At 38.9% G+C, this 24,875-nt stretch overlaps 1 protein-coding gene across 1 annotated transcript in view; it reads right to left on the reverse strand.

The window, feature by feature from the left end:
• The window catches only part of LOC134326693 (adhesion G protein-coupled receptor L3-like), a 537,600-nt gene that overhangs the window by 217,771 nt on the left and 294,954 nt on the right, over window positions 1–24,875 (reverse strand). The window contains exon 5 of the mRNA XM_063008876.1: window positions 16,584–16,693. Coding sequence (XP_062864946.1) covers window positions 16,584–16,693 — 110 coding nt within the window. The remainder of the gene's footprint in view (window positions 1–16,583; window positions 16,694–24,875) is intronic.

A 24,875-nucleotide genomic window follows, 5' to 3' on the forward strand; every position in this document is an offset into this window, starting at 1 on the left:
GAGGGTTGTGTGGTTGAATATGAGGCGTGATGTACAGACATTCTTATGTGTTTAGATTTTTGATAAGGCAGGATGTACAGCAGTTACCATCAGTTCACACGTTCTGTAGCGTCTAAAATGTAACTCAGCAGGTAAAAAAAAAAGTTAAGGGATAAGAAAAGTAGACAATGATCAATCTACAGTATGCTTTTAGTAATTCAGATTTTAAGGCGCATAGAATCAGAATCAGATCTCTCTAGTATAAATACAGTATACAAGCAAAGTATACATTAAACACAAAAATATACAAACTATAAGACTATATACAGGCAATATATAGAAAATGTATGGACGTGTGCATGTATGTATGTACAGTATTCAGTGACCAATGTATGTATGTACATATAAGCAGAGGTACACAATATATGGTAACATACCAATACATACCAAGTTAGCAGTGTGTGGAATATTTATGGATATATTTATATTTATAGGATAGAATTTTACAAGGTGAAATACACAGCAGTTCATGTCTTTCACTGACCCAATGTATCATTACACATTAGCAATTTAAGCACAAGAGTCTGACATATTTTCATTTGGGAGCTAAAAATTGTGGTGAACAAGGCTTCCGGGAGGTTTCCAGATGCTATTTTCTCATATTCGTCTTGTGGTACACTCGCATTGATCATCGTTGCGACAATTCCATTTTATTGTATTGCTCAAATATTTATACCTTATTTGCAATACTAGGAACGATGAAATATTGATCATTGTGCTTTTTTAAAAAGCTAACAAATCATTTAGCAAGGCTTTTAGACAAGCAATGCAGCTTCTTATTGCATACAGAACATTGGCCTTAGATCAGGAGAAATAAAAAGCTGCTGGATCATTGGTTACGCTGTCTAGTTGATTGAGCTTTGCATGAATTAAGTAGTTTAATATTAATAAGTAGTAATAAACAACAACTAAACAATCGACCGCATGACACACTGCTAAACAGTCCTTCATTAGCAGACTGAGCTGCTGTCCATAACCATCCATGGGTAATTCTAAAATGAGCCATCTCACAACAGGCAGCTTAGAAAGAAATATTTTCTTACGTTTGAGTGCGTTTCAATCTGTTCCTTCCTATATCTGTATCTGCATTTCATTCTCTGCGAGCAAGCTAATGATGTTCACACACACTTATCTGTCCTGCAAAATCGACCATAATAAACCAGCCCGCTAGTGACCACAATGACCACGAGGACCGCCGCGGTTATCAGCATGGCACACTGTCTGTCATGTCAAAATCAGCCAAATGGAATCAGCCAATCAAACTTCAAGGTCATTCCTGTTCTACACACACACACACACACACACACACAGACACACACACACTGTAATGCTAATGAGAGAAAGAGTGAAGAAGCGTCGGACAGAAAAGGAAGGAAAATTGGATATGAAAAGCTTTTTGATGCTCGGTGAGTGTTTAATAAGATTTTAAAAAAGCCTGTCACTGACTGAGACAGTTACAGATTTAAAAAGAAAAAAATAACAATACAGATAAAAAGAAATAAGGTTTAATCCTGATCTTTATTTGCTTTTGCTAGGTTGTCTGATATTCTTAATAATATGAATACATAATAAACTCGCTGGTACTTGGCTTAGTGCATTGGCTTGTTGGATTATAAAACTGCAGGAATCGTGGAAGTGTGTAAAATCTGGATTAATAAAACGCAGGATTAATAAATGGCCGGTTAAAGTAAAACCTTTACATACAATTGAAAGGGATGTGGTGTGTCATGGCAGTATAACTAACTATTATTACCTGAGACTAAATAATTACAACACAACCTTTTTTTTCATGTAAAATAAAACGGTATTTTCCAAATGTGATTCTTGGTGTAGAAAGTTGCCATTAAACATTGGTGCAAAGCCTCTTTAATTTTATTTCACGACCACAGCTGGCGACTTCTCTATGCCCACAAAAGTAGGTCTCATTTGACTGCACTTAATACAAAGTAAATGAGATACTGGTCTTTATTCAGGGTAAAACAAAACCAAACTGTCACTTTGTGTTGAGAGGAAATTTGTCTGACTGAACAGGTAATTAATATATATATATATATACCACCTCCTTGTTTCTACACTCACTGTTCATTTTATCAGCTCCACTTACCATATAGAAGCACTTTGTAGTTATTCAATTACTGACTGTAGTCCATCTATTTCTCTACATACTGTTTTAGCATGCTTTCCCCTGTTCTTCAATAGTCAGGATATTCCCAGGACCACTACAGAGTAGGTATTATTTGGGTGGTGGATCATTCTCAGCACTGTAGTGTGTGTTGTGCTGGTATGAGTGGATCAGACACAGCAGCGCTGCTGTAGTTTTAAATACCGTGTCCACTCACTGTCCACTCTATTAGACACTCCTACTTAGATGGTTCACTTTGTAGATGTAAAGTCAGAGACGATCGCTCATCTATTGCTGCTGTTTGAGTTGGTCATCTTCTAGACCTTCATCAGTGGTCACAGGACGCTGTCGGCTGGATATTTTTGGTTGGTGGACTATTCTCAGTCCAGCAGTGACAGTGAGGTCTTTAAAAACTCCATCAGCATTGCTGTGTCTGATCCACTCATACCAGCACAACACACACTAACACACCACCACCATGTCAGTGTCACTGCAGTGCTGAGAATGATCCACCACCTAAATAATACCTGCTCTGTGGTGGTCCTGTGGGGGTACTGACCATTGAAGAACAGCATGAAAGGGGGCTAACAAAGCATGTAGAGAAACAGATGGACTACAGTCTTCAATTGTCGAACTACAATGTGCTTCTCTATGGTAAGTGGAGCTGATAACGTGGACAGTGAGTGTAGAAACAAGGAGGTGGTTTTAATGTTATGGCTGATCTGTGTATACACATATGCACATAGTTAAGGCATATGTGGCTGCTGCTGAAATAAAGTCTTGCCTCCATTTCTCTTGTTAATTAATGAGTCAAATTAGAGACGGAGCTTTGAATAGCATGTGCCTGAGGAGGAGTGAGGTCACACACACACACACATACACTCATGATCTAGTGCTACATCCCTATCTCTTCATCTCCTTTCTCTCATTGTCAGTGCCTTTTCCTTTTCAAGATCCTATTTTCTTTCACGGCTCTCACTATTGTTGCCATCGCCTTCACTCCACACCCACCCACTTATCAGCTTTTATTCAGTCCACTCTATCTCACCATCTCTCTTTTTTTTTACTGTTTTATAACCTTGAGGCTACAGAGAAAAGTGTGAGTGGATGTGTGTGTATGAATGCGAGAAGAGGCTGCGAGGGTGACAGGTGTAACAGATTGGAGCTTGGACAACTAGTCCCACTGGGGAGCCAAACACACGTTCAGAGTCCCGTAACTAGAGCAGACATAACTCAATCCCATCTTTTAAAAATATATTTCTGTTTCAGGTGCAGAAGAAAGCCGTGGCAGCAATGCCGCCACTGCTGCCGCCGGTCTGTACGTGCGCGTCGGGGCTGCGAGGCATCCTGCAACCTGTGATTAAAAAGAAAGCATCTATCACGTTAGGGTTCTGACTCCTAACCAATCACTGTCACCACACACGAGCGTAATCACACCTCGCCGTTGCAATTTTTTAGACACATACTGAGCAAGCCACATTTGGGGAAAATGGAAAAAATGTTCTTTGAGAGCAGCCGTGTGCAAGGACATCTATCAGCACAGCAGAGGATGTCAACTAGTGCTGGTGCATCAGCCCATCTAATGAAACAGTAAATACTGTGCATGAATGTGTGTGATCCCGATCTGAGAAACTAGTCCATCCAGATCTGCATATTCTAGTGGAGTAAATGAAATGGGGTAGTCTAATGTTTAAAGCATTTATAATAGATACTCTCAAACATTTCAAATTCTTTCTGTCTGTACTTATATTCTACAACCCCAAATCAGAAAAAGTTGGGACGGTATGGAAAATGCAAGTACAATAAAAATGCAGTGTTCCTTACATTTACTTTGACTTTTATTTGATTGCAGACAGTTTGCAGACAAGATAATTCATGTGTTATCTGCTCAATTTCATTTCATTTATTAATAAACATCCATTCCTGCATTTCAGGCCTGCAACACATTCCAAAAAATAGGGCTAGTAATGAGGTGAAAAAACTAAATAATGATGTGATTCCAAACAGGTGTTTGTAATCATGGTTTGGTACAGAAGCAGCATCCAGGAAAGGCTGAGTCTTTGATGAGTAAAGATGATCAGACGATCTCCAGTTTGTCAACAAATGTGTGAGAAAATGATTGAAATGTTTAAAAACAACAAACCTCAAACAAAGATTGGAAGGGATTTGCATATTTCTCCCTCTACAGTGCATAATATCATTAAACAATTCAAGGAAATTAAAGGCCAAGGGCGCAAGCTTAAGATTTTCGATCTCTCAGACGGAATTGCATTAAGAATACTCAACACTTAACATTAGCTGATATAACCACATGGGTGAGGGATACTTAATCAAACCTTTGTCCACCACTACAATACAGAGTTACATGCACAAATGTCACTTAAAACTTTACTGTGCAAGATACAAGCCAAAAAGCGGGGTCGAGAATGTGTGGAGTGGCGTCGACTTCTCTGGGCTCGGAGGCATCTAGGATGGACCATCACACGGTGAAAACGTGTATTGTGGTCAGATAAATCAGCATTCCAGGTCTTTTTTGGAAAAAATGGACGGCGTGTGCTCCGGACCAAAGACAAAAAGGATCATCCAGACTGTTATCAACAAAAAGTCCAAAAGCCAGGGTCTGTCATGGTATGGGGATGTGTCAGTGCCCTTGCCAAAGGTCATTTACACTTCTGTGATGCAGCATTAATGCGGAAAAGTACATTGAGATCTTAGAGAAACATGTGCTGCCTTTAAGACGTCATCTTTTCTAGGGACGTCCATGCATTTTTCAACAAGACAATGCAAAACCACATGCTGCACAAAGGCATGGCTGCGGAAAAAGAGGCTACGGGTACTGGACTGGCCTGCCTACAGTCCTGAACTGTCCCCAATAGAGAATTTTGAAAGGAAAAATGCGACAACGACGACCCCGTACTGTTGCACATCTTAAGACGTGTTTGCAGGAAGAATGGGACAAAATAAAACACTAACTGAAAATGAAACACAATCACTTGGTATCCTCAGTGCCAAAACGTCTTTTATGTGTGGTGAAAAAAAATGGCAAATTTTTTTGGAATGTGTTGCAGGCCTGAAATGCAGGAATGGATGTTCATTAACAAATGAAATGAAGCTGATCAGAAAAAACATGAAATATCTCAGATTTATCATGTCTGCAATAAAAAAAGTCAAAGTAAATGTAAGGAACTCTTTCCTTGTTTATTATTATTTGCATTTTCCATGCTGTCCCAACTTTTTCTGATTTGGGGCTGTAATTAATTGTGTTTCAGAGCGTAACGTCAAAGCCTTAATGATGCCACATCAGGTGTCATCAGATAAACCGATGGAGCATAGGAAAGCTCTGCTTAATGATAATCTCAAACATGCTGTCAGCCAGCTGGGCGCTTATACAGACAGGATTGGCTAATTGTTGGCCTGCAATGGATTGCCCAGTGTTTTCTGATAGAACCGAACCTGCCAGAACCATTGCCAGTGGTTGACAACATTAAAAAAGCTATCTAATTATTTTTTACAACTGCTTTACAGTTGTGGGTGGACAAAGTTTTGCACTGTGAAGAACCTTCCGGACATTTTACATGATAAGAAAAAAAACGGATCATTTTAGCGCCTGTCCTGAAGCGAGAAAGAATACTAAAAGAATAATCACAAGGTGAACCTAATCCAGCAGTAACTGCTGCTGTTCCATCACCTTTTATGACACAGGATGAAGTCAGCGCTAACAAGACGGTCCACGAAGCTTATTGTGCTCATCAGTTATGAGAAGGCTTCATTTTTTTCATCCAGCTCAATTTGCTTTCGACCCTTCTGATTAGACCTCATTAACCAGTCCAGTGGCTACTGCTGCAACAAAACTTCCAGCTCACTCAAGGAGAAACGGAGAGTAATAAAGAATTTAACAAGCTCAGGGGTTTCTGCTGACCACCTGATCACCCCTTTATCAAACATGTAGCAAGCTTTTACTAACTGTATCGTTTATATAACGGCTAGGCATGCCAGATTATTAGTGATACAATAGAACGTGTTGAGGTGTTGTGACAAACAGGTGCCAGGTTGAAGTGAACAAATAAAAAAAAGCTCAAAAAGTAAATTTTATTATTATTATTATTATTATTTGTTTGTTTTTATGGTTTTATTTCGGTAATAAACACTCTCTGCACTTCCACCATGCATCCTATAATTACAGCATTACAGTAATGTTTGATTTCAGCCTGAATTTGGCTAATTATGCAGCTATAAAAACTGCTCTACCCACAAATCCACATAATGTCCAAAAAGCTGCCTATTTACTAAACATGCACATTACATAAGTAGACAATGATGATGTTGCAGAACCTTCATACTACACTAAATGTATAGCATCCTGGAAACATGGGTTTGATTTTTGCTTCTGGTCACTGTCTGTGGCATGTTTTTACTGTGTGTATAGTTTAGTCTAGTCTAGGCACCTTCCAAAATAATCCATAATCTACTTTACAATCATTTATTGTTTTCTTTTTTCTTTTTAATTTTCTTAATTTTTTTTCCCCCTTTTTTCTCCCACTTTAGCACATCTAACTTATGCCCGTCAATCATCCTCTCACTAATGCTGGTCCCTGCTCCTGATTGGGGAGGACGAGGCTGCTCCACGCCCCCTCCAACACGTGCACAGCAATCGAACATCTTATTACCTACACTTGACGAGTGCAGTGCAGTACAGTACAGCGCTGTGTATGGAGAGCCACACCCTCTACCGCACTCCTTTCCCATCTCCGTGCAGGCGCCACCAACCAGCCAGCAGAGGTCATAATCGCACTAGTCTGAGAGAGAGTCCCCATCCGGCTTATCTGAACAACAGGCCAATCGTTGTTCATATGGCCGCTCAGCCTCAGCCAGGCAGGCAGAGCTGAGACTCGATACAATGTATTCGAGATCTCAGCTCTGGTGAACAGCGTGTGTTTTTACTGCTGCACCACCTGAATGCCAATTTTCTTAATTTTTTATTATATTTTTTCATTTTGTCAAAGTGTATGAACCCACTTTAAGTAGCAGTGGCTGTGAGTGGTCTCTTGGCTTTGTTTAGATTGAATTTCTTCTCTAAATGGTCCTTGCAATCACTGATTTAATTCCCAACCTGCATTATGCTAATTAGAATGAACCGATTCACTTTAATGTAAAACATCTGTATGTAAATCTGTACAATCACCTTAACCTTGATAGCCATACCTATTGCATCACCTTGACCAATGCTCCACACTCAGTAAATAAATAAATGAATAAATAAATAAATAAATAAATAAATAAATAAATAAATAAATAAATAAATAAATAAATAAATAAATAAATAAATAAATAGGTGCAATAATGAGGGTAAGCCTAACAGTAATCAGAGACCATACTAAATGTTCAGCTTATGCTTCTCACTGTAGGTAAGGATAGATTTTAAGGTATGCTTTAGGTCACTGTCTGGTTGTAGCAGGCTTCCTGATTAACCGTGCTACATAAAGCATGCTTTTAGAAATTGTTGATATTTGATGGGATCCTTTATTCTATCTACAATTGCAATATGTCCTGAACTACTGTCTGCCACATAAGCGGAAAGCATGACAGATCCACTCCCATGCCTAATAGTTAACAAGGTGTTCTTTTAATCAAATGCTTCTGTTTTTCTTCACACATACCTTTTGTAACTGTAGCTAAATGAAACTAATTTAATTAGTTTGTAATGTTTCTTTTTAAAACACCAGAATTAGCTTGAAAGCATTTGGGTGGTGCAGCGATGCATCACACTAGCTTACTACAATCCAGGTTTGAAATTCAGTGGTGCTATTGACAAGCCAAGCATCCTCACAGACATGATTGTTTATGTCTTGGTGGGTTAGGATGGTCGAAGCCCTGTAATCCAGGGTGTTCCTGCTTTGAGCACAGTGTTTCCCACTGAAACTGGACCAGGCACAAACCTTGCCAGTATTAGGCAGTTAAAAAAATGAATAAAATTATTCATATAATTAATTTATAATTAAAAAGTATAAAATAAAAAAATATACATTATTAATTAAACAGTATAAAAAACACAGAACAAGCTTAAATATGTGTAGAAAATAAATATTTAGATTTTGTTTGATTTGATAATCCCCAATTCTAATTTTCCTAAATATTTATATATTGATAGTTGTATAAATAATAATAAATTCTAAACCCTGATTTAATGTTGATTAAAATACAAATAGATGGAGAACAGAAATAGGACAGAAAAAGATTTCTGCAAATGAAGAAAAAGTAAAAAGCAGCAGGTGTAGTGAACCCTGCCAAAACAATCATGGCCCTCTCTGTACCCTCATAAAGCTGGTTAATGCCATGCAGTCTTTAGTCTCCTCTCTCTCAGTGCAGGACAAAGACAGAGAGTCAGGCAGCAGACATGATGGCGAGAGGGGTGGTTATTTCACCCAGGCAGCAGAGCATGGCAGACTCAAGCTAAATGGAAATCAAAGACTAATCACGCAGACTTGCAGCATACCAAACAGTCTGGAAAGAGCTGAGAGCTGAGAGCTATAGCTACTGCAGCTTCTCCTTTTCTTTAACCTTTTCTTTATCCAAACCTTCAGACTGTTCCTTTCAAATTAGCTACTTAATTTTCCTTCTTTTCCATTTCAGTGTGCTTCCTGCCTTTGGATACAAGGAAATACACTACAAGTGTGCACGTTACTAATAAACCCCCTTATCCTGACAGACCTGGATGGTTAGTTTCATAAACAAGCAGAGAGGCTGACTTAACAGACCACAGTACAAGTTTATGGATTTTAAAACAGTGCGGTTAGAAGGAATTAAAGGTAACAAATTTTGAATTGTGACTTTGCATTGAATCTTTTGATAATGATTTGCCCTGTAGAGGGTGAAATACCTAAAATCCTTGATGATAATTTACTACTACTACTACTACTAATAATAATAATAATAATCATAATAATCATAATAAACTATTGGATTATGAACTGATATATATATTTTTTCTGAGTAAGTTTATTTATTAATTAATTTATTTTTTTATGTATTTATTATTATTTTTTTTTATCAATTAATTTATTGCATTACCTTATTAAGATGCTTTTTAAACATTTAAAGTTTGTAGTCTAAAATTGCCCATGTTCCAATTTAAGACATAAAATTATAAATATACAAAAAACTAAGTTGAAAATAAAGTAAAACGTTAAATCTAGCGTCTTTGTCCTGTGTTTGCCCGGTCGTCATGTTTTGCAGGTTAAGAATGATTTCTAAATCACTGCTTTTTGGTTTTACATGGATTTCAACTTCTCTGAAATTAGTATTTGTAGAAATTATCTATAAAACACACTTTAAATAGTGTCTAAATGCCTTGTAAGCATTATAATTATATAATAATTCTGATAATGTATTTTTAAAAAAGTACATATTGTAGTCGGCACATTTTTAATACAGCACACACCTCCACTTCAATTAATTCTCAGTACAACCCACAGCTCCAATCTGCATGTCTGTGTGTTAGATTACAGAATGAAAAAGGAGAAATCGAGTGGGCTGGCTGTGTCCTGGCAGTGTCCTGGCACGCGGTCTAATCACAGTTACACAAATCCAGCTTTGTACAACCGTAGGGACGAACAGGTGACCATTTTGGCTCAGTAATGCCTGAGCTGGAGTCAAGGTTATAAAGGTTTAAGGTGGTGTAATAAGTCATCGTGGAGCTGAGGCTACCCGGCATAAATCACGCCGCCAGTGCGGTCAAGCCCACTGTGCTGTGGTCACCTGGTCTCTATAAAAATAATGCTCACGACTGGGTGACGCATTTGCACACACACCTGAGAAATTGTGTGTGTGTGTGTGTGTGTGTGTGTGTGTGTGTTTTACACTTTATTCTACTGGCTGGAAAGACCATTAGTTAGAATGACAGTCCTTTAGTTTTGTATGCTCTCTCCAAATACAGATAAATCAAGTAGGCGTAGGAGTCTAGATAAAGTTCATCAAACAACATAGTAAAAAGATACTATACCTAATGTATAATAATTTAGGACAATTTTATGGTATAAATATATAAGATAATCACTGGCACAGACATGGTTGGGAGGTTGGGAGATGGCTAAAGCTTTGTAACAGATTGGCATGCTTCCCAGGCTTCTGGCCAGTGTTTCCCCTGGGACCACAGCAACCCTGAACAGGCTAAAGCGGCTGATGTGAATGAATAAATACATTTTATTATATATCTAGCTACCATACAGTCGATCGATAGACATTTTCAGCATTAGATAGACACAGACAGACAGCAGACATAGATAGATAGGTTGGTAGGTAGAGAGACAGAGAGACAGACAGACAGACAGACAGACAGACAGACAGAAAGATAGTAGACAGACAGAGGACAGACATAGAAAGGTTGGTTGGTAGGTAGGTAGGTAGAGAGACAGATAGATAGATAGTAGACAGACAGAGGACAGACATAGATAGATAGGTTGGTAGGTAGGTAGGTAGGTAAAGAGACAGACAGACAGACAGACAGACAGACAGACAGACAGACAAAGATTGGTTGGTTGGTAGGTAGGTAGAGAGACAGACAGACAGTCAGATAGTAGACAGACAGACGACAGACATAAATAGATAGGTTGGTAGGTAGGTAGAGAGACAGACAGACAAATAGATAGTAGACAGACAGATGACAGACATAGATAGGTTGGTAGGTAGGTAGGTGGGTAAAGAGACAGACAGACAGACACATAGGTTGGTATGTAGAGAGACAGACAGACAGTCAGATAGTAGACAGACAGACAACAGACATAAATAGACAGGTTGGTAGGTAGGTAGAGAGACAGACTGACAGATAAATAGGTAGTTGACAGACAGACAACACATATATAGATAGACAGACAGATAGACAGACAGACAGATTGTAATAGTGGTCTTAACAACTAATCATTAAACAAATAGATAGGTCAGTAGGTAGGTAGGTAGGTAGGTAGGTAGGTAGGTAGTGAGACCGGCAGACAGACAGATAGATAGTAGAGAGACAGACAGACAGAAAGATAGTAGACAGACAGACGACAGACATAGATAGAAATGTTGTAGGTAGGTAGAGAGACAGACAGACAGATAGTAGACAGACAGACGACAGACATAAGGCAAGGCAAGGCAAGTTTATTTGTATAGCACCTTTCATACACAGTGGCAATTCAAAGTGCTTTACATAAGGAAAAAAAAAATTAATGAAAAGCATTAAAACATTCCTGAGATCTAAAACCTCAGAAAGACTTCTTGCAAACATTTAGTTACAATTAAGAGATCATGAAATTCAAACAAGAGAGATAAAAAAAAATTAAGGACATGAAAAAGTAAAAGAAATTATTGTAAAGTATAACCTACAATTTAGGGAATATGAAATTAAAACAAGAGAGATAAAAAATTAAGAACATGAAAACTAAAAGAAAATATAGTAAAATATACACTACAATTTAGAAGAGCATGAAAAACTAAAAGAAATATGGTAAAATAAATAGATAGGTTGGTAGGTAGGTAGAGAGACAGACTGACAGATAAATAGGTAGTAGACAGACAGACAACACACATATATACACATATAGACATATAGACAGACAGACAGACAGACAGACAGACAGATAGAAACTATTATGATTGTAATAGTGGTGTTAACAACTAACCATTAAACAAATAGATAGGTAGGTAGGTAGGTAGGTAGGTAGGTAGTGAGACCGGCAGATAGATAGATAGTAGACAGACAGACAACAGACATAGACATAGATAAATACCACAGTAGACAGACAACAGACATATATAGATAGATAAATAGGCAGACAGACAGACAGATAGATAGACAGGTAGGCAGGCAGACAGATAGACAGATAGATAGATTTTAATGATGTCTTACCAATTATCATTAAACAAATAGATAAAGTAACTTAATTTTGATTATAATAGTCTTGGACAACAGTGTCAGTAGTAGTGCAGTGGTTATTGTACTGGATTAGAAATTGGAACGTCACTGGTTCAAACCCTATTAACCCCAGGTTGACACGGTGGGGCTCTTTTTATACTTCAACATTTTGAGATTCACATGAACTTGACTTTGATGCAGTCTCAGCTTTCACAGCTACAGCACTTTGTTTTCCTTTTAACACCACTCTTACACACAGATTTAGGTACCTTAACTAGCAAAGCTTTGAAAGTACCAATACCAAGTCAAACCCTAGACTGTGTAGTAGCCACACCAGAGTCATAACTCTCACTTTGCAGTTGCAGTGTCACAGTCAGACCTAAGACTAGGTAAGCTTTGCATAGCTGGTACAAAGTCACAGTCTTGGCTGAATTGACCGTTGGGACCTGGCATCAACAAAGTTTCAGTCTGATACAACAAAGTCACAGTCTTAAGACCGTGGTGCCAGAGCTAATGCCTTCCTGGCACTGGTCTTTCAATATGCAAAAGCTTTTCTTGCTCACTCTCATTTACTCACCCACTCTTTCAGCCATGCTGGAACTTCTAGCTTTTTCTGACACAGCACCTTTTACACTGAAGCAATGCAGATAGACATGAAGGGGACGTATTTGACAGAGAACTTTTGTTGCCTCGTTCTAGATGGCTGAACCCTTTATTACATTGTCATCATATATGAGTTTGAGAAAATTCCAATTTCCAGACACTAATTAGCTCAGCGTCAAAGCCCCTCCCCCTCGCCCGAGACCACCTGCGACTTAATTATGTGCTGAAAGAAAACATGTCCATCTTCCTCCACCTATCTCTATTTTGGAACATCTCCTGTCAAACTTCCAGTCTGCATCTCCAAAACTACATTCCTGCCTGTCCTGACCTCGACCTTCATCCTCCCCTTCACAATCACTGTTCCCAAACAGATTCAGTGTGACAGCTTTAAAATGTACTGAGGTGTATCTGTCACATACAAACACACACAGACACACAGAGACACACAGGATGCCTTGATAAACCTTGTCTCTGCGGGGAATTACACCAAAGAGAACTTGAGAATTAGTGGCAGTAAACTCGTTAGTGTTTGTGCCATCCTAATGGATGATTTTATTAATTAAATGTCAGCGGGAGGATCTGTGCGTTTGAAATTTACACCTTTTAAATATTCACAGCAAATAAACATAATAGATGGCAGCAGAAAGTCACCGTTTTATTACTGTAAAATTTTAATTATCAGATATCTCACTTGATCTCCTGCTATGATCATATTTCACTACATCTTCTTCAGGGTTATTTACCAGCAAAAAAAAGGAAAGCTGATGCATATAGTTACAGCTGTAGTTATTATAGTTAATAACATTTAAAACTACAAAACGCATTTCAGATTTTTCAGTCACATTTAATTAATTTAACTGTTTTATTCTGTTTAGTGTACCAAAGGTTCTGGAGCTTCTAAAAACACTGAGTTCAATACTAATCCATTACAGGGCATCACACTGCCTTAATCGGTCATCTACCAACAACTATGGGACATTTAAATTAGCTAATCTACCAACAGGAATATTTTGGGGCATAGGAGGAAACTAGGATTTTTAAGAAAAAGCATCCTCACAGACAGTGACAAGAGGCACAGATTGAATCTAGGTACAAAGGACTGTGCCAACATCAATTTTTGGACTAAAATGTTATACTGAAGTGAAATAAAAGCTGTGCTAGACGAGCTTCAAAAGGGGTTCTTGCATAACATTATTACCACCTCCTTGTTTCTACACACACTGTCCATTTTATCAGCTCTTACCATATAGAAGCACTTTGTAGTCCTACAATTACTGACTGTAGCCCATCTGTTTCTCTACATACCTTTTTTAGCCTGCTTTCACCCTGTTCTTTAATGGTCAGGACCCCCACAGGACCAGTACAGAGCAGGTATTATTTGGGTGATGGGTCATTCTCAGCACTGCAGTGACACTGACATGGTGGTGGTGTGTTAGTGTGTGTGGTGCTGGTATGAGTGGATCAGACACAGCAGCACTGATGGAGTTTTTAAACACCTCACTGTCACTGCTGGACTGAGAATAGTCCACCAACCAAAAATATCCAGCCAACAGCGGCCCGTGGGTAGCGTCCTGTGACCACTGATAAAGGTCTAGAAGATGACCAACTCAAACAGCAGCAATAGATGAGCGATCGTCTCTGACTTTACATCTACAAGGTGGACCAACCATAAAATCTATAACTGTTTTCCAGTCATACTGCACAAAATCCATGTAAATGAATCTGCCAATTTTAAAATGCCTACATATCATACTTTTAAAATTAACTTACATTTACTGCATTTTACAGACCTTTTTATCCAAAGTGACTTACACTTATGTCTAAATACCATGCAAGGTTAGGTTAGGAACTTTGCTTAGGGGCCGCACAGTGGCAACTTAGTGGTAGTGGGGATTGAATCAGTAACCCTCTGTTAACTAGTCCAGTACCTTAACCACTGAGCCACCACTGCCCACATTACCGTTATTGTGCGAGTCAAAAAAAACCTGTTAATCACAATTCTAACCCCTTCAGTCACACCAGAGGGCAGCAAAGAAACAGTTGACTATTTCTTTATTATATTAAGGCTCAGTGCAAAGCTGTTTTGGAAACCCATCTGACCACCTCTCTCTCAGACACAGCCAAATGTGGCTAATAAGTGGCCGGACAGGCCAGTATCACCACTGAGATTTAAACTAAAGAGTTCAAAATTTCCAGATGTTGGGTTAACGTTTAGAATCATTCATAACAAATAGAAGATACATAGTACAGCTTTAAGTTTAGGATTTAACAAAAAAATACATTTTTGGGATTTAATTAAGCTCTGTTAAATCTAGTTTGTGGTACAGGTCAGTAAGGGCTAACAGGCAGGGGAATGCAGATTCAGCGGGAGAAATGAAACATTGTCAACTGGCCTTTGAAGATAACATTACAGTTAATCTATCACAGCCAGGTGCTATCCATTCAGATCTGCCAACTTAGTCATTCTGACACACCATGGAACATAGCTACTTTATCATACAGATCAGTGCGTGTGGCTAAAGCACTAGCGCACGCACGCACACACACACACACACACACATCTAATTAAGTATGAGGGCAGAAAAAAAAACATCTATGAAAATGTGAACATTACTCAAAAATGTGTTTCACATGAGTGTTTGTGAGTGAGGCGTTTTATTATTGATATCAACGAATTAATGTGCAGTTAAATCTATAATTGCTTTATTCTTGTCTGGGTCTGAGGATAAAGTGCCAAGAGAGGAAAAAAAAAACACTAAGCACAAGACAGGACTATCATACCAATTAACTTACTTACAATTTATTTTTAAAGCCAATTTACCTAATGAATTTTTTGTGAGGTGGCAGGACGGACATGCCAACATTTCTTAAAGACACTGACTGGATCTAGACAAGGATCTAACCCAGGTCCTCAATACCCATGCCCACTTTATATGTTATCCCACTGTGACAAAAATAATAATAATACTAATACTACTACTACAAATAATAATAATAATAATTATTATTATTATTATAATAATTAATTATAACATAATAAAATACTAATACTAATACTACTACTACAAATAATAATAAAAGTTATAATAATCAATAAAATAATAATAATAATACAAATAATAATAATAATAATAAATTATTATTATTATTATTATTATTAAAAATAAAATAATAAAAATAATAATAATACTAATACTACTACTACAAATAATAATAATAATAATAATAATTAATTATTATTATTATAATTATTAATAATAAAATAATAAAAATAATAATAATACTACTACTACAAATAATGAAAATTATAATAAGCAATAATAAAATAATAATAATAATAAGTAAAACAAGAATTAATTAATAAATAGATAAATAAAAAAAACAGCAAAATAAATTTAAAAATACAAATAAAGGTTTAACTGGCATAAATAGTAAAGGCGTAAAAGCTATAGAATTTTTACTCACTCACTTTCTTAACCGCTTATCCAATTAGGGGGGTTGGGTGCTGGAGCCTATCCCAGCTTTTCAATAGGTGCAAGGCACACAGTAACACCCTGGACGGGGCGCCAGTCCATCACAGGGCAGAGACACACACACATACACCCACCCATTCACCTACAGGGGAATTCAGTGTCTTCAATTAACCTGACTGCATGTTTTTGGACTGTAGGAGGAAACCCACACAGGCACGGGAAGAACGTGCAAACTCCGCACAGAGAGGACTCGGACTGCCCCACCCCGCCTGGGGATCGAACCCAGGACCTTCTTGCTGTGAGGCAACAATGCTACCCACCGAGTCAACGTGCCGCCCTATAGAATTTTTATAGCAGCTATAAAAAAGCTACATATATGCTACAACTGTGAAGCTTTGGTGTTTGCTTGTACAAGTATTGTTGTGATTATGTGTAGGACACAGGATTAATTACTTACTGTATGGCACACACTCGTACTGAACCTCCAGGTATTTGTAGGTGCCAGGACAGGGGTCTGGAAAAGCATCAGGTCCGGCTACCACCGCACACTGTGTCCTGTTATTACACCTGAAAAACACAACACATTATCATGATCAACTCGCTTTAATCCTCTTGTGTTTTAACAGTCCATTAAGTAATAGACATCAGGCAGAAGTGGGCAGTTTGTAATAGGTCTATAATAAAATGATACTTGTAGAATTCTATAGTATACAAACATGCTTTAGGTTAAAAACTGTATTTGCTAAGCTGTCAAAAGTATGTGGTCACTTGACTATGAGCTTGTTGGACATCCCATTCCAAAACCATTCCCATAATTATAAAGATACTATCTTTTTAGAAAACTATTTACAATATTTTGTAGTGTATCTGTGGTCATTTGTACCTGTTTAATTATTTGTGGTGTAAGGCAATGACGTTGGGCAAGAAGGTCTGATATGCATACACAACATGTTCAATGGGCTTGAGATCAGGGCTCATTGCAGGCCACTGGAGTTTCTCCACACCTTTATGGACCTCCTTGTGCAAAGGGGTACAGTTGTGCCAAAAAGGAGCTTCCCCAAAACTGTTACCAAATGTTGAAAGCATATAATAAATTTTATATAAATTTTATAGGCGTATACATACATTTGGCCATATTGTGTACATGTGATTCAGTCCAAACTGTGAATACATTCTCCTTGATAAGACCCATTTACCTCCTTAATAAAGTCATAAGTGACTCAACCGTGATAATTAAAGGCATATCTGAGCGGATCAAAGTCATAATAATGTCATTTCCTTAAATTCCATAATCCTCACACCTGGGTCATTACTGAACGACTGACCAGTTAGCATGTGGCTAATGGAGGGGAAGAAATGGCCGGATGTGTGAGTGTGTGTGTGTGCGGAATGGGCTGTGGTGCTATGAACGTCCGCAGTAAAAGCAGTGGTTTGAGAAGGAAAATGATGTAATGGAAATCATTTCTGCAGCCAGTGCCAGAGTTTGCTTTGGATATGAAAGTGAGACCAATCATGGCAAGGATGGAAGCAGCCACGTGCAAAATCCAACTAAATTGCACCCCTGTGCCCCACTGCTGCTTTCTTCTTAGAGATGCGATAAGACACACACACACACATAACCACCTCCTTGTTTCTATACTCACTGTCCATTTTATCAGCTCCACTTACCATATAGAAGCACTTTGTAGTTCTACAATTACTGACTGTAGTCCATCTGTTCCTCTACATGCTTTGTTAGCCCCCTGTCATGCTGTTCTTCCATAGTCCGGTCCCAGGACCACTACAGAGCAGGTATTATTTAGGTGGTGGATTATTCTCAGCACTGCAGTGACACTGACATGGTGGTGGTGTGTTAGAGTGTGTTGTGCTGGTATGAGTGGATAAGACACAGCAACGCTGCTGGAGTTTTTAAATACCGTGTACAATCACTGTCCACTCTATCAGACACTCCTACCTAGTTGGTCCACCTTGTAGACGTAAAGTCAGAGACGATCGCTCATCTATTGCTGCTGTTTGAGTTGATCATCTTCTAAATGATCAACAGGACGCTAGTGGTCACAAGACGCTGCCTACGGGGTGCTGTTGGCTGGATATTTTTGGTTGGTGGACTATTCTCAGTTCAGCAGTGACAGTGAAGTGTTTAAAAACTCCATCAGTGCTGCTGTGTCTGATCCACTCATACCAGTACATCACACACTAACACACCACCACCATGTTAGTGTCACTGCAGTGCTGAGGATGATCCACCACCTAAATAATACCTGCTCTGTAGTGGTCCTGTGGGGGTCCTGATCGGTGTATATATGTATGTGTGTGTGTTACACACACACACACACACACACACACACACATATACAGTATATATATGTGTGTGTGTATATATATATATACAAATGATATATACGTATATACAAATGATAAAAAAATCTAAATTAAGTTATACTTAATTACACATACTGTTTGAACAGTGCTAAACTTTTAGCTACTATAGTGCTAGTAGAAGCTAATGAACGAGGGTCTGCACAAAATCTACTAACAAGTTGATAGACAGGTGTCCACTAACTTTTGGCCAAACAATGTGTTCAGAGTTTGGTCCCCCAGTATGGATGGGTGGTTGATAAGATACAGTTCACAGATTGGTGATTGATAGCTTTACATTTCCTATAGGAAACATGTGTTAGCTCTAATCCTCCCAAATTGATAGCTGGTATGAACTGGCAATTCAACATTTAATGTACGTTTTACTTTTAAGCAATTTTGATGATAAATTCAAATACCCTGAAGACTGATTCTGTCTAATACAGAAGTGGAATGAACATAAATGGTGCAGAAGGGCCAACAGCCCTTTTTCAGGGCTATAACTGCCTAGCTCATCGATAAAGCTGTTACCGAGTGGGCACTTTGGACGCTCATAAAGCTGAAGTGGACATCTGCCTCTCATTCATCACATATGACTGTTCCTCATCACCGGCAGTTATTAGGAGGTCATTGAAGGTCAAGGCTGCCCTGTTGTGAGACTCCCGCCGCACAATTAAAGAGTTCCTATGCACTTTAATTGGCATTGATTTGGAGCGAGGTGATCAATGAGCTGTGGAGTGAACAGGGAAGATGAGTCTCATAGGATACAGGGCTAAATGAGAAACGGGACAAAGCTCATCAACACGTCTGTTTTATGAGATCATGAGCGGGCTGTCAGTCTGACTTACAGCAGGGGCCTGCAGATGTACATACACACTCTCACTGGCAAGCAAGACTAGCAATCAACACTACATACACAGATATACTGTACATTTATACATTGTCCATATGTTTAGTCAATATTCAGCACAAATGCTGGTATTTTAAGATTTAACATTATCTACTAATTAGCAAAAACATTTGGTCCACTCCTACCCCCCAAAAAATGATGGGAGTTACTCTTAGTTTACATGTTCAAACACCTGAGTGACTTCAATAAGAGCCAGGTTTTTTGGCCAGACACATGAAATTAAATATCTCCTAAACAGAAAAGGGTGCACACCAACTGTGGCCCAAAGAAGGACAATCCACAAACCAGAGCATCAAACCTTTCTGTGTATGCACCTGCTAACTCCTGTACACCATTGAAAGTACCAACAGTGGCACCAAGATGCACTGCTGGAAATTTGCCATTACCAGAACCTGCTGGTAAGGTCTAGGTATCAGATATCACAGGACTCCATCAGATGTCTTGTGAAATTCATGTCTCAATGGACCAGAGCTGGTTTGACAGTATGTAAGCAGGGTGGTCTTAATGTTTTGACTCATAAGTATGTGTATGTATTTTGGTGCCCAGGTGGTGCAGCGAGATAATCCACTTCTGAGACCCGGGTTCGAATCTCGGCTCTGCTACCATTCGGCTGGGCAGCCTCTAGCAGGCACAGTTGGCTAATGCCTGCAGCAGACAAAATTGGTACCAAGTCTGCTGGGTGGGAAAGACCGGACCAAGACCGGCGAGGTTATGAGCGCTGGGTAAGGACCTTGGTTGCCCAGGGCGCCTGTACAGAAAGTGAAGGAGCGCAGAGATCAGGGCGTGGCTCTATGTCCACAAAGCTGACCACCAAAGTATGAAAGAAAGAATGAGAAGGGATTGGTGGACTGCGTACACGTCTGAGGGAGTGTAAGTCATGCGAATATACACCCTCCCTGGACACCGTCAGGGTCCCCAGCAGTGGATTGTCTATGCTAAATTGTAAGAAAAAGGGGGTAAAATGCTTTTGATGAAGTCAGATGTTTACATACACTAGTCAGGGATGTCTTTGTGTCTTTGTCTTAGAATTGTAATGATCACTGCAACTGTTTTTCACTCTGATTAAATGATTAGAACTCAAGTCTAAGTTCTAGTCACAAGTCTAAGGTCATTCATAAGGTTATTGGACTTTTATTTATAATTTTTTTTTAAATATGACTTTTTTCAGTGAGAACTTTGATACATCATTCTAAACGTTCGCCAAATCTCACTCATCTTCTCACTCTATCTCTGTGAAAGGTGGCTTTCCTTCCTGCTGACCCATACAGATTGTGTTAGAAAATTCTCAATCATCCTCCCCATAGGGGACACTGGCACAGGACACAATGAAAGAAAGACACAATGGAAAAACATGTCCAGGGGTGGGTGTATGTTCAGAGCCTCTTTTTTTTTACAGGCTATAATGAACACATTTTAATATAGATTTTAGCATGTGTGAGATGTAAGCATGTGTTAATTGTGTTTTGGCAAGCACACAAGTACTTTAACATTAAAATATCAAAGGAGGAAATCAAGACTAGTGTTGGCTTTAATGCTATGAAAAAATCCTTCAAAATATCTTTTATACAACGACAACTAGACATGATTATGGGTAATCAAGGACTCATTAAGTGACTCATCTGAGACTCCTCTATGATCAGTCAAGACAATAAAAGGCATGAATAAACATTTGTCTAATATTTTATTATGCACTTTATAATAGTGCCTCAATACTAACACAGAAGGGTTGTGAACATCATGTAGGAGAAACTGGGACTTCGATTGTTGACCATTCCACAGTTTTTTCTGGGGTAAGCTCTGATTCCCTCACAACACTCAAGAGGGTAATACAGCCACCAAACAAACTGATAAATGAACTGCTGTTTGATTGGTTAAAATAATATATATATATATATATATATATATATATATATATATATATATGTATACACCGATCAGCCATAACATTAAAACCACCCCCTTGTTTCTACACTCACTGTCCATTTTATCAGATGCCCTTACCATATAGGAGCACTTTGTAGTGCTACAATTACTGACTGTAGTCCCTATGTTTCTCTACATGCTTTGTTAGTCCCCTTTCATTCTGTTCTTCAATGGTCAGGTGTTATTTGGGTGGTGGATCATTCTCAGCACTGCAGTGACACTGACATGGTGGTGGTGTGTTAGTGTGTGTTGTGCTGGTATGAAAGGATCAGACACAGCAGCGCTGCTGGAGTTTTTAAACACTTTACTGTCACTGCTGGACTGAGAATAGTCCACCAACCAAAAATATATCCAGCCAACAGCGTCCTGTGAACACTGATGAAGATCTAGAAGATGATCAAGTAAAACAGCAGCAATAGATGAGCGATCATCTCTGACTTTACCTCTACAAGGTGGATCAACTAGGTAGGAGTGTCTAAAAGAGTGGACAGTGAGTGGACATGGTGTTTAAAAACTCCAGCAGCGCTGCTGTGTCTGATCCACCTGAGAATGATCCACCACCCAAATAATACCTGCTCTGTAGTGGTCCTTTGGGGGTTCTGACCATTAAAGAACAGGGTGAAAGTAGGCTAAAAAAAAGTATGCAGAGAAACAGATGGACTAATATGATATATATATATATACGTATATATATAACTTACATACAGGTTTATTAATATAAGTTACAGGTTTATTTAAAAACAGTGGGCAAAACCTGCAGTCCAGTTTGTTACTCTGACAATTTGAGCATTAACATTTTGGCTTCCTTGTGATGAACTGGAGCTCTGTCCAAGGAATTCCTGCCTTGTTCCCAGCATTTCCCTGTGTAACCAAACCTACTGTGACCCTGACCAGGATAATGCAGTTGATAAAAATGAAATAAAAAACATTTTGGCTTAAATAGATTTTGGGTTTCATTGGTTATACAGTGCCTTGCAAAAGTATTCAGCCCCCTTGAACTTTTCAACCTTTTGCCACATTTCAGGCTTCAAACATAACGATATGAAATTGTAATTTTTTTGTGAAGAATCAACAACAAGTGGGACACAATCGTGAAGTGGAACGAAATTTATTGGATATTTTAAACTTTTTTTAGAAATAAAAAACTAAAAAGTGGGGCGTGCAATATTATTCAGCCCCTTTACTTTCAGTGCAGCAAACTCACTCCAGAAGTTCAGTGAGGATCTCTGAATGATCCAATGTTGACCTAAATGACTGATGGTGATAAATAGAATCCACCTGTGTGTAATCAAGTCTCCGTATAAATGCACCTGCTCTGTGATAGTCTCAGAGTTCTGTTTAAAGCGCAGAGAGCATCATGAAGACCAAGGAACACACCAGGCAGGTCCGAGATACTGTTGTGGAGAAGTTTAAAGCCGGATTTGGATACAAAAAGATTTCCCAAGCTTTAAACATCTCAAGGAGCACTGTGCAAGCGATCATATTGAAATGGAAGGAGTATCAGACCACTGCAAATCTACCAAGACCCGGCCGTCCCTCTAAACTTTCAGCTCAAACAAGGAGAAGACTGATCAGAGATGCAGCCAAGAGGCCCATGATCACTCTGAATGAACTGCAGAGATCTACAGCTGAGGTGGGAGACTCTGTCCATAGGACACAATCAGTCGTACACTGCACAAATCTGGCCTTTATGGAAGAGTGGCAAGAAGAAAGCCATTTCTCAAAGATATCTATAAAAAGTCACCTGGGAGACACACCAAACATGTGGAAGAAGGTGCTCTGGTCAGATGAAACCAAAATCGAACTTTTTGGCCACAATGCAAAACGTTATGTTTGGCGTAAAAGCAACACAGCTCATCACCCTGAACACACCATCCCCACTGTCAAACATGGTGGTGGCAGCATCATGGTTTGGGCCTGCTTTTCTTCAGCAGGGACAGGGAAGATGGTTAAAATTGATGGGAAGATGGATGGAGCCAAATACAGGACCATTCTGGAAGAAAACCTGTTGCAGTCTGCAAAAGACCTGAGACTGGGACGGAGATTTATCTTCCAACAAGACAATGATCCAAAACATAAAGCAAAATCTACAATGGAATGGTTCACAAATAAACGTATCCAGGTGTTAGAATGGCCAAGTCCAAGTCCAGACCTGAATCCCATCGAGAATCTGTGGAAAGAGCTGAAAACTGCTGTTCACAAACGCTCTCCATCCAACCTCACTGAGCTCGAGCTGTTTTGCAAGGAAGAATGAGCAAAAATTTCTGTCTCTCGATGTGCAAAACTGATAGAGACATACCCCAAGCGACTTGCAGCTGTAATCGCAGCAAAAGGTGGCGCTACAAAGTATTAACGCAAGGGGGCTGAATAATATTGCACGCCCCACTTTTCAGTTTTTTATTTCTAAAAAAAGTTTAAAATATCCAATAAATTTCGTTCCACTTCACGATTGTGTCCCACTTGATGTTGATTCTTCACAAAAAATTACAATTTCATATCGTTATGTTTGAAGCCTGAAATGTGGCAAAAGGTTGAAAAGTTCAAGGGGGCTGAATACTTTTGCAAGGCACTGTAACTGCAGTCTTGATACAAACTGCAATCTTTTTTTGTTACAGGTGCAACTGGGCACAAAGGTATTTGCATCTATTCAGTTACAGTGGCATTTATTGTGATCCGTGGTCCAATCGAGGCATTAGGGTTGAAAGTACATGTGCACATTTCTTCCCAACTACTTACTCAGGGTCTGAACACACTAGTCTCCACTCATAAACCACTTGATATTTCATGTAAAAATGGAATCAGGTGTTAGGTTAGGAAATACATAAACACACTCGGGCCCTGGGGTCTGCTGGTAGAAAGCAATCTGTTCTACATTGGATTTGAACAGCAGGCAGAGGATGAAAAGAATCAAATTGAAGCTAATCAATGTGAGAGTGGGTAGGTAGCACAATTAAAACGCTACATCAAAATGATCACAGAGGCGCAGAGCCCAACGTTGCCTTGATCTGATTTGTATGAAAATGGAAATGAAGGGATTAATTGAATCATGTTGAAAAATGTGGTAGTGATGTTTTTAAAGTGCTCCGAAGGGAAGAAGACTCAGGTGCTGCTGAGATTGTTTAAAGCACTTGTGAAACCCAAATATGATAAAACAATGAAGGAGAAGGAAAAAATCCAGAAATTATAAACATCAAAGCAATTACAAACAAATATATAAAAAATGGTGGGTTTTTAACACCATGTTTGACAGATTTTGTCTTTTCTACATCATTCATTCATTGTCGGTTGTACCACTGCTTTATCCCACTGGGTGAAAGGCATTAAACACCCTGGACAGGTTGCCAGTCCATCAGGGCAAACAAGCGCACACTCACTGTAGTATCTCCAATTAACCAGACTGCATGTCTTTGGACTGTAGGAGGACACCTGAGCACCCAGTGGAAACCCACACAGACACAGGGAGAACATGAAACTCCACGCAGAAAGGACTCAAGATGCTCCGCCCAGGAATCGAACCCAGGACCTTCTTGCTATGAAAATGTACGAGGGCAGCTTGCT

Source organism: Trichomycterus rosablanca, chromosome 14 (genome assembly GCF_030014385.1).
Source record: "Trichomycterus rosablanca isolate fTriRos1 chromosome 14, fTriRos1.hap1, whole genome shotgun sequence".
Classification (NCBI taxonomy): domain Eukaryota; kingdom Metazoa; phylum Chordata; class Actinopteri; order Siluriformes; family Trichomycteridae; genus Trichomycterus; species Trichomycterus rosablanca.